Source organism: Octopus bimaculoides, chromosome 15 (genome assembly GCF_001194135.2).
Source record: "Octopus bimaculoides isolate UCB-OBI-ISO-001 chromosome 15, ASM119413v2, whole genome shotgun sequence".
Classification (NCBI taxonomy): Eukaryota; Metazoa; Mollusca; class Cephalopoda; order Octopoda; family Octopodidae; genus Octopus; species Octopus bimaculoides.
The window spans coordinates 35,956,208-35,971,248 of NC_068995.1; the positions used below are offsets into that span (position 1 = coordinate 35,956,208).

The 15,041-nt window shown below is 36.3% G+C and overlaps 1 protein-coding gene across 2 annotated transcripts; it reads right to left on the reverse strand.

Annotated features, from left to right (window-relative positions):
- Positions 1-484: 484 nt before the first annotated feature.
- On the reverse strand, positions 485-14,483 carry LOC106883809 (zinc finger protein Xfin). Of its 2 annotated transcripts, XM_014934946.2 has the most exons (3): positions 14,304-14,483; positions 10,491-10,591; positions 485-7,741 (listed from the first exon to the last, which is right to left on the reverse strand). In XM_014934946.2, exon 3 carries the CDS (start codon positions 7,314-7,316, stop codon positions 981-983), a length of 6,336 nt encoding a protein of 2,111 aa, XP_014790432.1. In that variant the 5' UTR covers positions 7,317-7,741; positions 10,491-10,591; positions 14,304-14,483; the 3' UTR covers positions 485-980. The 2 variants fall into 2 exon arrangements, with proteins under 2 accessions (XP_014790432.1, XP_014790431.1); XM_014934945.2 differs by lacking the exon at positions 10,491-10,591.
- Between the last annotated feature and the right edge of the window lie 558 nt (positions 14,484-15,041).

Below are 15,041 nucleotides of genomic sequence, written 5' to 3' on the forward strand. Positions count from 1 at the left end.
ACCCTCCAGCCTTCATCAGGTGTCTTGAGGAAATTTCGAACCTGGGTTCTCATTCCTAAGGTATTTTTCGATGTTATCATTATTATTATTATTATCATTATTCAGGTCACTGCTTGGAATCTTTGGGTTAGTAGCCCACGCTCTTAACCACTATGCCATATGCTCACAGGCATATGGCGTAGTTGTTTAAGAGCGCGGGCTACTAACACCAAGATTCCAGGTTCGATTACAAGCAGTGACCTGAATAATAATAAGATCGAAAAATACCTTAGGAATGAGAACCCAGGTTCGAAATTTCCCCAAGACACCTGATGAAGGCTGGAGGGTATATCAGCCGAAACGTTGTGTTAACAACAAGATGTTAAGAATGTAAATAATGGGATCAATTTGTTCAACTAAAAACTCTTCAAGATGCTGCTCCAGCATAGTCGTAGGCCAATAACTGAAACACATGAAAGATAAAAGAAATCTATTAAATGTAAAATAAAAATTCAATTCAGCTTTATTGTAATACATAGACAGGTGTATGTGCTAATTTAATCTGGAAAAAAAAAAAACAATTGTTAAATGTATAAAATATGTGTGACTGATTGACATATTGATATGTTTATTTTTCTTTGTATAAAAATGAAAAAATTGTGAAAATTATAAAAATGAACAGAAGATGAGAAACCTTTTGAAGCATTCTGCAATAAATTTTATCTCAGAACGTTTTGATCTCACTTCACATTTAGTAATGAAGATTGTTTTGTAAAGAGAGAGAGAGAAAAAGTAATACACTTTGAAAAGATTGGACGGTTTTTGCCTATAATTGTACAAATGGGTTGTATTCGTGAAGTGTGATATCAGCAGAACTAAAATCAACACAAAATTTAATACACTCAATAACACTATAAACAACAGTAGTGTAGTATTGTTTGAGTTTTGTGTTTTCTATAATTTCATTGTTTTAGGTTATGAAGAGTGAGCTTTATGGTAAATTATGTTTCATCTAAGTGGTTTGGTTTCAAAGAATGTGTGTTATCTTTATCTGGAATAGTCACATCACTACCAAATAGACAATCAACAGCAGTATAACTGTGAAGAGGTTTACTAGAAGAGTTCTCATTCTCATTAGTATTAGAAACATCTTCCACATGTTCAGAAGACTTATTAGCTGCACTACTGCATGTGGAATGATTTGTGTCTGAAAATGAATTATTTATTGAATGTGGATTTTCTTCCATTTGAATAGAATCAATTGTAGAAATTTGTCTTTTACCAATCTCATCCCCTTGACATTTAACATAATCTACTGATACGATATCTGGTTTCAAATCTTCTTCTTCTTTAGCACAATCTGGAAATTTTTCCAACTCTGAAGTATTCCTAGTATCATTAAACATTTTATCTGTATTCACATTAAATGGCATGTTAGAAGTGATCTCAGATGGACAAACTAAAAGTTGTTCATCTGGGGGAAAAGGTTCAGATTTTATACTGACAGTGGGCTGCAAATAAATATTAGCATCTACTTCAATGATAGGTTTGCAATCTAAAACATCAGCTTCAGTGTTATAATGACTTGAATGAAGGTTAGTTGGAGAATGACTGCTACTTTTTGTAGTTGAAACTCTATCAGATAATCTGGAATCACATTTGGATGATGTATCTGGTAGCTTTGAAGCAAACTGCTCTGTTGAATTGGATGAAGTCAAAATTCTTGGTTGATTTAAGTTATTATCTTCTAAAATATTACTACTGAAAAACAAAGGGGACAATGGAATTCTTAAATTACTTTCAAGATTTATATTTTCAGAATGTTCGTTTGTTGACTGTGCTACGTCAGGAATACTACAACTTGATGTTGATTCTGGGAAACAATGGTTAAAGGAGTTTGTTGCCTGAGATAATCTAGATTCATCATGTTGTTGTCTATCTCCAGAGACTGTAGTTGAGTTTGTCTCATCTCTGGGGTTCTGACAAATTCTTTTATGCCGTGTCAACTGGATGTGAAATGTAAATGCACACCTACATTTGGTACATTTGAATGGTTTTTCTCCTGTATGTGTACGGATGTGAGTATTCAAATTACTGCGATCAGAGAAAGCTTTACCACAGTATTGACACTTGAAAGGCTTGTCACCTGTATGGTGCCGAATATGTGATTTCAGGTGGCTCGACTGTTGAAATGTCCTTGCACAGAATCGACATTTAAGACTTTCTCGCTTTAAATTATATGGGTTTTGGGTATGATGAGTTCTTTTATGTTTATCAAGTAACAATTGCTGGAAAAAGAGTTTCATGCAAAATTCACAACGATACACTTTCTTGGTGCTAAAATTTGCATGATGAGTTTTAAGATGTAAATTAAGTGATTTGCAAGAAGAAAATTTACGTTCACAATAATTACACACTAAGTTTTCATTACCATCAATTTCTGAAGGGGCTAAGAGAACTGAATTGTTATTATCTGTAAATTGCTTTTTATGCTGGTTTATGGTATCAAGATTGGGAGGCAGCTTCCATAATTCCATTGCTAAAGAGGAGAGTCTTCCAGTATTTGAAAATAAACCAACAGGTTGCAGCTGTTCTCGAGAAGTCTTATTAGCCAACAAATCCTTTCTGAAGACATTTTGGGAGGAAAATGGCTGTGAGTTCTGGGTTGAAATTGGCTCCAAGATAAAAGTAGATTCTTGATCCTTCAATAATTGTTGACATTCTTGAATGTGCCTTTTGAAAGGCTGAGGAAATGTAAAAGCTTGTTTGCATGTTTGGCACTGATATAATTTCCCAGCTGTGTGAGTTGTTAAATGGTTGTCTAAAGTAAAACTGTTGGGAAATATACAATAACATATAGGACAAATGAAATTATTGTCATTATTTAATTTCTGCTTTAAGGTTTTCTGAGCTATGCTCTCCTGAAGCACTCCATCCTTTAACAAGTGGCTCTTTTCATGGAGTCGCAAATGACAATCACGTGAAAACGTCAGATCACAATATTCACACTGAAACAATATTTCTTGGGGATGAAGCTTCAAGTGAACTGCTAGCTCTGTAAATCGATAAAAAGTTTCACCACAAAATTCACACTCATATACTTTACTTCCTGTATGTAACCTAATATGAACTGCTAGTGTAGTCACTAGTTTGAAAACCTTACCACAGTAACAACAAGGAAACAAACTGCTATTTGTGGCCAAACTCTCATTGTTTCTTTGAGTATATGATGAGACATTGGATCTCATTTCAACATTGTCATTATCATTGCAAAATATGCCTGGTTTCACAAAAGAACTGGCTTCCTCTCCAGATTGTGTTAATGAATTCATTCGGGAAACATTATCATTGCAATAGTTTTTGTTAGCAGTCCCTGATATTTTGTTACATGTAAAAGTTGACAAAGAATTATTTATAGAATCTTGGTCTTCAGAAAATCGGGATGATTTTATGATATCATTGCTATACACATCTGGATTACATTGATTTTCTGTTAAGTTCTGTTGAGTAGAGATAGTTTTTAATTCCACAGCTTTTCTAGAGGAAGCATCCTGATAATTAAAATTTGGTTTTTGTTCAGCCTGTTCTAAACTGTTACCAGGTCTTGGAAGGAGTAAATTGTCTGACTTACTGCTAGTAACAGTTCTGTTGTTACAATCCTGTAATTCAGCTTCTTCCTGTAGACTAGTGGTACTATAAGGCATCATTGATTCAGCTTGGTTATTGTAAACTTGAACTGATAAAGGATCCTTAAAATGGATTTCATTACTGTTGAGTATGCGGTCAGTTGTTTTGTCACTGAAAAATATATCTCCAGATTGGCCAAGTTTCTTTGAAAGACTGGAATTATTTGCCAAATTAGTTTGTTCTACAGTATTTTGAAGAGGAATTTGCAAAGAATTACTTCGTTTCTGATATTGATGATGTAACTGTGCTAATGCTGAAGGTTTACAGACTCTTTTATGTCGACTAAGCTGGATATGAAATGTAAAAGCTTTTCCACAAAATAAACATTTAAATGGTTTTTCTCCAGTGTGAGTTCTCCTGTGAGTATTCAAGTTACTACGGTCAGCAAAGGCTTTCCCACAATACTGACACAAAAATGGCTTGACTCCTGTGTGTGTACGTACATGGCTATTAAGCTGGCCAGCCTTCTGAAAAGACTTTTTACATAAAGCACATTCAAACATTTTCTCACTCGTTGCAAAGTTGTGGGATCGTAGATGCACTGACAGTAGATAAAGTCCAAGAAAATTCCTTTTGCAATATTTACAACGAAATAACTTTTTCCCAGGATGATAACTCAGCAAATTTGACTGCAAGGGAATTTGATTTTTATCAGTCAGCTCTAAAGATTTATCTATTGGTGTAGATTCTACAATGGATTTTTCAGTAAGGGTTAACTCTTCAGTAGTAGACTTACTTCTAGTTAATGAATCAGCTGCATCAGACTGATTTATTTCAGTACTCATCGACATATTGTGTTTTTTCCATTCTTCCTTGATTTCTGGTACATTTTCTTTAGTTTCACCAACATCAGCAACTTCCACTTGATTCTCTTCCATTACACCAATACTTAACGGATTGCTGTAATGTGTTTCACAATTATTTGTCTTTACTGTTTTGTTGGCTGTGTTAACCTGAAGAGATGATGTAGTATTTGAAGGGTTTTCCATATAACAACTGTCTGGAGAACCATTAGCTTCTTTAACGGATGAGATGAAATGTCTTGACTCTTTGTTTCTTAATTCTGTTCCACTTTGTTCAAAACTGGAAAGCTTGTCTACTTGAGAGATAAGTGAAATAGTTGATATTTTCTCTTTGGATGGATATTGTATGGAGAGATTCTTGTTACCAAAGCATTTAATTTTATGCCGTTGCAACTGAATGTGAAATGTGAAGGACTGGTTACAGCTAAGGCATTTGAAGGGTTTCACTTTAGTGTGTAGCCTCATGTGGGTGTTAAGATTGCTTTGATTAGAGAAAGCCTTATTACAAAATTGACAAGTGAACGGTTTATCTCCAGTGTGAGTCCTGATATGGGCATTTAAATGACTAGGTTGTAGAAATGATTTGGGACAAAATTTGCAAGTATAAGGCTTTTTCATGTTGCTCACATTGGCTTTCACTTTGAAGGTTTCTAAAGGAAATTTGCTATGGCTTTTCTTACAATGTTTGTCTAAGTCATCCTTCTTAGAAAATGACTTGTAACAATATTGGCAAGTTAACAAAGCTTCCTCTGATTTTGATCCTGAAGACAAAGAACTATAGTCAGAGGTATTGCTATTGCAATTGGTAGTAGTTGTCAGGTCATTATCATAATCCTCAGACAAGTCAATGTGACATTGCCTTAAGCAGTCTTTAGAAAACTCTGAAGGGAACTCTATCTGTTGGTTAGAAGTATTATCTTGAAGTTTACCATCAAATGTAGATAACCTGGATAAAAGGTTTCTATCAGTAGTTTTCCATGGTTTCAAACAGATATTTTGCTCATCAGTGCTATTATCTGGTGTTTCAACAGTAAGATCAACAATGTTATCTTTACTACCAGGCTCTATCAAATCGGATTGATTTAAAGTAGAATCTACTTCACAGGAAGAATTCACTGAGCTATTAAGAGTTTCGGAATTATCACAGTTTTTTATGAAATCTGGATTAAGTTGGATACTGTAATTGGTACCGCTATTGTTAATGTTGTAAACATGGGATGGCATTGAGATGGTTGGTAGTAAAGTATCAACATCATTATTATTATTATTATTATCAGTACTACTAAATGATGTATTGCTCTCCAATACAACAGGCTCAGCTGCTTTGCAATTACGTTTGTGGCGATTAAGTTGGATGTGAAACGTGAACTCTTGAAAACATAAAGTACATTTGAATGGCTTTTCACCTGTGTGAAGACGACGATGAGACTTAAGATTGCTCCGATCAGCAAACCCTTTACCACAAAATGAACATTTATATGGTTTGGCTCCAGTGTGTGTGTGTAAATGAGAATTGAGACGAGCAACTTGTTGGAATGTTTTGCCACAAAATTTGCACTCAAAATTTCTTTGGCAATTATGAGAATTCAAGTGTATTACTAACTGGTAAGAATGATGGAAAGTCTTTTTGCATACATCACAAAAAATAGATTTTCGATGGACAGGTTTCTTTGAAATTGTGTTACTATTAATTAAATCCTCTTGGTTCCTAATGTCAGTTGTTGTCTTGTCACTCCCACTTAGAAGATCTGATGGATTAGATGAAGGAACTTCATCTTCTGGCACTGTGTTAGCATCAAAAGTGGATTTAACTTCTTCAGAAGTACCATTAGGTGAATCAGAATCAATATAGATAATTTTATCATACTTGATATTTTCAGAGAGACAAGCATTTTTCTGTATGGAACTAGTTCCACTTTCTTCAATCTGTTGACTATTAAAACCAGTGTTAGTCATATTAGCAGTTACATATATACTATTGGTTTGGGGGTGGAATTTATGTTTCTCATGTTTTGAGACATTTGTGTATGGCAAGGATTCATCCTCAGACTTATACAAATCATAAGTTTCTGTATTTAACAAACTACAACTGGACACAACTGTGTCAGCAGAAATTTCACGTAAATCTTTCGATGAGCCACAAATGGAAGAGGAATCTTTTGCATCACTGTACATGTTATTTGATGATGTTGATTCATTATGGAAACTGGAGACTGCATTGTTTGCTTCATTTTTACTGAAAAACAAATTAGTGGGTTGTTGCATATCATCAGAACATTCACTTAAGATAAAACCAGATGATGCTGAATATAAACTATTTTCACTAAAAGGAGCACTTTGTATAGGACTGATATCAGATGTAAAATTATTAAATTGAGATTGATTAGCAACAGCAATGGTAGTGTTATGATTATTGTTCTTTTCATCCATCTGAAAACTTGATGTGGAATTTGTATTCCTGGACATGCAAACTTTTTTGTGACGACTCAATTGAATATGAAATGTGAAAGCCTTCTCACATAATTCACATTTGAATGGTTTCTCACCTGTATGTGTACGAATATGCGTATTAAGATTGCCTCGGTCAGTGAAAGCCTTTGGGCAGTAAGGACACTGGAATGGCCGGTCTCCTGTGTGTGTACGAACATGTGTGGTCAAATGGCCAGATTGAGTAAAAGATTTTTTACAGTAGCTACACTTATAAGGTTTTTCAGACTGAGAAGTCTGATTGTTTACATCAGCAATAAAGTCAACTGCATCAGAAGAAGCCATGTTGCATTTAGAAAACATTTCATCAGGACTAGTAGCATTCTGGAAAATATCCTTATTAGAATATTTCCCAGACATTAAAGAACAGGGTGATGTTTTAATTCATACTTAATGACGCCAATTCAAAATCAGTATATGAGTGTTGCATGTATATGTGTGTATGTCTGTATATGTGCATAAGCACACATGTACATGTGCATATACATGGATGGTGAGTGTTCACCATTGGACAACAATAAATCAAATGAATTTCTCCAAATCAGTAAACATTCAGTAAAACAGATTGTGCTTGCTACTTTTAGCTGTGCAATGTGTTCATCAATTAAATTGTTTGGTGTTTAAATATCATTTTCTTTCCTTATTAATACTGCATTTCAACCAGAACTTTCCTTTTATTGAGCATTTAATTCATTCCATTTATTGTACTGTAGTTTTTGTTTCCTACTCAAAGATTTCACACATCCACTGAGTCATGGTCAATAAGTTAACTTTCTACCATCATCCTAGAAAAAAAGAATAAAGGTTTTTTTAATTGAGTTATAAAATATTTTGGATATAGTGATACAGCAGAATATGAATACATGAATCAAGATCATAGATCTTGTTTGGTCATTGTTCTCCCAAATGATAATATTTTTAACTCTTTAGCACTTAAACTGGCTGTATCCAGCCTGAAAATTCTACCTGCACATTACATGCCTCTGTTAAATCTCTTCCCTACAACATATCCACCAAACACCCACACCCTCTGCCAACCTGTATCCACTCACTACATCTTCTCACCCCCAGCCCCTACTTCTGCCATTCAGTCACCTTTTGCAATCTCGGAAATTTACCTACCCACACACTCTATCCAAATCCAATCCCTGGTCCGCTTCACTTTATACACCTCCCTGTCACTTGGCTGCATGCCCCATTACATCTTCACCAAGATCTCTCTCTCTCCAACTGAGGTAGCTATGTATCTCCTCTACTACCAGACACCCATTTCTGTCCCTCTTTTCATACACAAACTTCTCATTACCTGGCACAAAGCCATCTCCCTCAAGAATAAAAAGTTTTGAATGGTACAACAATGCACTATAATACAAAAAATGGACTATATACCTGTTGTAATTTAGTTATCTATAGTCCAATGATATTTCGGAATACAATTCCTTCTTCAGATATTCTTAGATGGAGTCGCTGCTATAATATGTTTTCCAACGGCTTTTCTTTATTACTCCCCTAAGAAGTCCTTGTCTTGCAAGTTACTTGGTGACCTCACTGCTGCTGGTGACACATAACAAGCTTCCAGTACACTTTGTAAAGCAGTAAACATTAGGAAAGGTGTCCAACCATACAAACCACACCAAAGTAGGCAGTAGAGCTTCACACAACAATGTGATATCACTGTAACTACTTTTGTCTAAGACATCTCCTTTACCTATGTAGCAGCTGACTATGGTGCTGCTACATCAGTTATTGAATACGACTCCTTTTGGATGACCTTTTCAACTGTACAAGTATTCAGGCCATATCCCACCCTGCCAGATATCTTAAGTGTCCTGGTGGTAATTCCTGATCTTCATATCCTTAATTGCCTTATCAACCATGCAGCTGTCTACTTGGATAGCTGGTCTCTCTGTTGGGTCCACATTAAGAAGACTTTCATTTTCCCATGCATTCTCCACATTTAGCAGCCTTTCATAGTGACACTTTCGTGCCACCTCTTTTTTTTCCAGAATGCCATCATTCATTCAAGTACACTTCTCATCTACATCATGATTTTCTTTGCATGCTGTCTTACTATCCAGAAGATCTCATGCCTCTAGTTCTTACACCACGGAACATTGACAAATTTCTTCCTTTTTGCTTTTCCCCAAGTGAAATATACCTGTCACCTAGCTTCCCTTCTAGCTACCTTCCAGTTCCTCCATGCCTGTTTCTTTGCTCTTATGGTACTGTTTTTCTTCAATGACCCACCATCAAGTCACCCTAGGTCTAGCTGGAACTTTGCACCAGCCACAAATTTTATCTGTTGCCCATAGTAGGCTACCTTGAAGGAACTTGTAATTGTCCTTGCAAATCATATACAAAGAGGAATAATGGTTAGCCTAGTTCTTTATGAATGTGCAATGTCTGTCTGCATGTCATTATGACAAAAACTGTGCAAGCAAAATTCTAAACTTAATAAACTGAAATATTGTGTTTATTCAGCTATAATTTTCCCTCAAGTATAAGGCACATTGCTAATTTTGGGCAAAAAAATATCTCTGTATCACTAAAGGCTGGTACTAAGATAATAGTGGTTTTTGTTATATATACATAAAAAAAAAAAATTGCAAGTATTTTTACAAGCTAGCATTCATGTAATAACACCCAACCTTAATTCTAAGGTTTCAAAATCTGGATTTAAAATGTTATAAACACAAATAAAAATAGTAATATAAAAACCTACAAAAAAGCAGCTAACAGTTATAAAATTCATTGATACTATATATATATATATATATATAGTGCACTGTTCTGTTCTTTTATTAGTACAATCAGCCAAAAAAACTACCCCCATCCAGTAAGAGATAAATTTCATTTAATAAACACAGAATTTAAAACTGAGCTGCCATAAAGTTCCATGCTACTCAGACAATACAGTAGTCAGATGACATTGTATAGCATGCTCTGTACTATCCTACAGTGGAGGTGCAATGGCCCAGTGGTTAGGGCAGCGGACTCGCGGTCATAGGATCGCGGTTTCGATTCCCAGACCGGGCGTTGTGAGTGTTTATTGAGCAAAAACACCTAAAGCTCCACGAGGCTCTGGCAGGGGATGGTGGCGAACCCTGCTGTACTCTATCACCACAACTTTCTCTCACTCTTACTTCCTGTTTCTGTTGTGCCTGTAATTCAAAGGGTCAGCCTTGTCACACTGTGTCACGCTGAATATCTCCGAGAACTACGTTAAGGGTACACATGTCTGTGGAGTGCTCAGCCACTTGCACGTTAATTTCACGAGCAGGCTGTTCCGTTGATCGGATCAACTGGAACCCCCGATGTCGTAAGCGACGGAGTGCTAACTATCCTACAATCTTTTAGGTTTTTGAGCATGTAACTTACAGGAGCTCAGTTTCAAATCCTGTGTTTATATATGTATGTCAAACCATCTAACCTATGCCAGTATATGAAAAACAGGTGTTAAATGATGATGATTTTATATATATATATATATATATATATGCACACGTTTGTGTGTGTGTGTGTGTGCATGTGTACCTCAATTTCCATGTATCTTGATTATTCTATGCTTGTTACCACTTGAGCAAAACAGAGATGACATTCTTCATTGATTGATCACCCTACACTTCTGAAGACCTCTGGAATAAATAAATGCATCTTTGGGTTGACAACAATAAGAGCATGTAGCCATACAACCCTGCCGAGAATAAAACCCTGTGTAACTGATGCTAACATGGAGAAACAAACATTAAACGAGTGAAGGAACATGGGAATATATATGATGAAGCATTACCTATGTGGTTAAGAAGTTTGCTTCTCAGCCACATCATTTTGGGTTTCATAACACCTTGAGCAAATAAATATCTTCTATAGTCCAAGGCCAGCCAATACCTTGTGAGTGAATTTGAGACTGTGCTGAAACCTATTATATGTAAATATGTATGTGTGTGCCCGGGAGCATCTTTGCATTTTTTCTCACTGCTTGACAACCAGTGTTGGTTTGTTTGTGTCTGCACAACACAGGGATTCGGTAAAAAAAAAAGACAATAGAATAAAGAAGAAGTTTAAAATAAGTACTAGGATCAATCTGATCAACTTAACCCTTCAAAGCAGAGCCCCAGCATAGCCACAGTCCAATGAGTGAAACAACTAAAAGAATATGAGAAATAGGGTTTAACCCTTTAGTATTCAAACTGTTCTGTCAAATGCAATACTTATTTATTGGTTGGAATTGATCATATATTATCTTGTAGCTTTGAGATTTCAATGGTGTAACTGTTTATTTTTAGAATTACAATGTAAGGGAGGTGTGAGAGGCCAGATCTGGCTAGTTTGAAGAGAAAACAAACAATATTTGGGCCTGATATGGTCAGTTTAAATGTTAAATAATACTTCAGAGAGAATATCTAAAATTAGTCTGGCCTAGTTAGAGCCACAAACTATTTCTTGAATCTCAAAGAATTATAATACTGACGGTACTGTAGTACCTCCAATACCAAAAGAATTAGTGTTATGCCTCCTGAGTTACTCTATCTCATATACAAGAATATAATCCCTGTTAACTAGAATTAAATAAAATAATTGATGTAGCATGTTCAAGAGGTAAATTTGACACAGGTTGAGTTCAAGTACCTCTTAAACATATATCTATAATGAAATCCGCTTCAGATACTATTGAAATATGATATATCTTTATTGCCACAAACAATCTAACAAATATTGAATCGTGAATTTTATTGTAGATGTTTGTTGTTTATACCGTGTAGTATTTGTGGTTTCGCATTTTTTTAGCACCTTAAAATAAAATGTAACCGTCATCTTCAGAAATTTAATGTGTAAATTCAAATGGAAAATGTCGATATTAATGTTCGGCTGACATGCAGTTCAGAGGTTCAAAAAGTGAAACTAAAATGACCGGAAATGTCAACGGTAAACACCGATAATTTTCGTGTAAACATTTGATAGTGAAATTAAAGGATTTATTCCACTGTTTCCCTTCGGTTCTTTCAGTACAGTTCATTAATCCTGCAGGATTATCGCATTGCAGTCTATAATGCGTCGACACGTAAGCCAACGAATCTCTTCACTTCTGTTCGTTGCTAGGTATAATAGTACGTTGGAATGATGTAGTGCTATATCTGAAATACGTAAGATATCACAGGAAGGTACTATATAAAGAGGGAGATCTGTTAATAAAATAAAGGGATTTCACCAGTTTCCTTCTTGAAATTATAGGATATCACTCACATCACTTCCGGTCAACTTTTATTTTCTTTTAAAAATTCTCAACTGCATTTCATCTTTTTAAGGACGGTAGCCATGCTGGGTGGGGCATCACTTTGAATTGTTTAGTCGGACAAATCGACCCCAATACATACTCTTTTTAAAAATCTGCTACTTATTCTAACGCTGTCTCTTCCCGAACCAGTAAGTTGCGGGGGACGTAAACAAACCTGCACCGGTTGTCAAAGTGGTGTGCACGACGCACACACACACACACACACATATATATGCGACGAGCTTGCATACAATTTCCTTCAACCAAATTTATTCGCAAGGCATTGGACAGTTCGGGACAATAGTGAAAGATATTGCCCAAGGTACCGCGAAGAGCTATTCCTGCACCTACAAAGTTAGCAGAGCGTAGTTTCGATCGGAGCCTTGGGTTATGAGCTCAGCACACTCCCATTCTATCATTCTGCTAACCCAATTTCTTTTTATTTCACTTTTGATTAGATTTTCTGTTAACATATATTTCTTTTGTGCAGAATACTTCTGTAATGTTTTACTATTATATCTGTCTCCGAGTGGTGGATCAAGAACAAGATGGTTGGATATCCTTAATCTCAGTTGATCACACACAAAAACCCAGCCAGAAAGTCTAACGAAGGTTGCTTCTGATAGATTATAAAGAGGAGGTGCCAGATGACGAAATCCACAACCCTCACAAGAATAGTGGGTGGAAAAGATGGGTGGACGTACGGACGGTCACAGGAGTAATGGTAAAGAAATTGACACTACTTAAATACAGAGGTCCTGATGCATCTACGTAACAATGTTTTTACAGTGCACACTAGTTAGGGTTAGTTTTTAGGGTTAGGGTTGGTTAGTGTTAGGGTTGGTTAGGGTTAGGGCTACGTAGATGCGTCGGGACCTCTGTATTTAAGTAGTACCAAAAAATTTACCAGAAAGGGGCACAGAATTTGTGGAGGTGATGAGGGGGGTGTAAAGACATGAATTTCTGAACAAAATAATTCTACAGAAGAAAATAACCACCCAATTCCTTGACCTTTTCCTTTTTCATGGGGTAAATGGTAATTAATTAGAAAGTCCGTCTATCAGATAGACGAGTGCATACTGCTGAACAACTGTCATAAAGTACAATCATTTTCATAAGTTCTTCTACGTGCCAACGAGGGAACCAAACCAGCGAAGAATCCGAATTAGTAGTTAATTCTCCTTTATATTACCGTCTTGAAAGGAAAACCATATTAACCTCTTGTCTCTTGTACGGAGTAAGGGAACATCAACAGATCATGACAAAGTCAATCATTTGAAAATGGAAACATTAGCAAATCGAACAAGAATCTATAACCTGAAAGTGATCAGGGGAGTGTATTTGGTAAGACTGTACTAATCTCTCTATTGGCACAAGTTAGATTGAAAATATAAACCAGGAGTGGCTGTGTGGGAAGAAGCTTGCTTCCCAACCACATGGTTCCGGATTCAGTCCCACTGCGTGGCACCTTGAGCAAGTATCTTCTACTATAGATAGCATTTGGTAGACGGAAACTGATAGAAGCCCGTCGTGCGTATACATATATATATATATATATGTGTGTGTGTGTGTATGTAGGTGTGTGTCCAGCATCACTTGACAACCGATATTGGTGTGTTTACGTCCCCGAAACTTAGCGGTTCGGCAAAAGCGACTGATAGAATAAGTACTAGGCTTATAAAGAATAAATCCTGGGGTCGATTTCTTCGACTAAAGGCGGTGCTCCAGCATAGCAGCAGTCAAATGACTGAAACGTGTAAAAGAGTAAGACGTGTGAATATGTGGCTGTGAAATGAAGTGAAGTAAGATCAACATTTCGGAACAGGGCTGTTGTTGCTGGAGAAATATAAGTTTCCTATTTCTCACGACACACTACCATCAATCCACAGTATCAGTAGAATTAATTTGCAAATATGCCTGAGGTTAACGCGTCACATATGTTGAATGACAACGAATCTATGTGAAAATAAACAGAAAAACTAAACGGGGGCGAAGCAAGATATTCACAGAAGACCCCGAGAATAAAAAGAAGAAAAAAAAAACAAAGTGTATAAAAAGGGAAGTATATTTACAATAAGCAAACAGCAGCATAAGACTCGGCTACTGTATCCGGTAGTCAGTGGCAACTCTATGTGATAAATGTATTAAATTATCTAGAGTTGAGATGGTGTATCTGTTGAAATAATAAACAACGACGTAATCCAAGGAACTTCACTTTGTTACTAGTATTGTGATTACGCGTGCGCATTGGAGCGTACTCGAAGCGGTGTCAAGACATAAAGTGTATACTATGAAATATTATTCCTTTTAAAATCTTCGGAATTGCTAAAGAACCGGACATGATGATGCCTTCCCGTATTTCTTTATTCATATCTCCGGTAATCTTCCAGTTTAGGGATGTAAAAAAAGTAAATAAAAATACAAGGGAAATAACTTAACGTCTTACTAGTATTATCCGTACTACTCTGAAATGTGTTTTTTTTTTAGCTGTTTATAAATAAATCACGGAGGCGCAATGGCCCAGTGGTTAGGGCAGCGGACTCGCGGTCATAGGATCGCGGTTTCGATTCCTAGACCGGGCGTTGTGAGTGTTTATTGAGCGAAAACACCTAAAGTTCCACGAGGCTCCGGCAGGGGATGGTGGCGAACCCTGCTGTACTCTTTCACCACAACTTTCTCTCACTCTTACTTCCTGTTTCTGTTGTGCCTGTAATTCAAAGGGTCAGCCTTGTCACACTGTGTCACGCTGAATATCCCCGAGGACTACGTTAAGGGTACACGTGTCTGTGGAGTGCTCAGCCACTTGCACG

Bases quoted from the DNA above. Each gene is read 5' to 3' on its own strand.
- LOC106883809 (XM_014934945.2), bottom strand. From the start codon at position 7,316: ATGTCTGGGAAATATTCTAATAAGGATATTTTCCAGAATGCTACTAGT.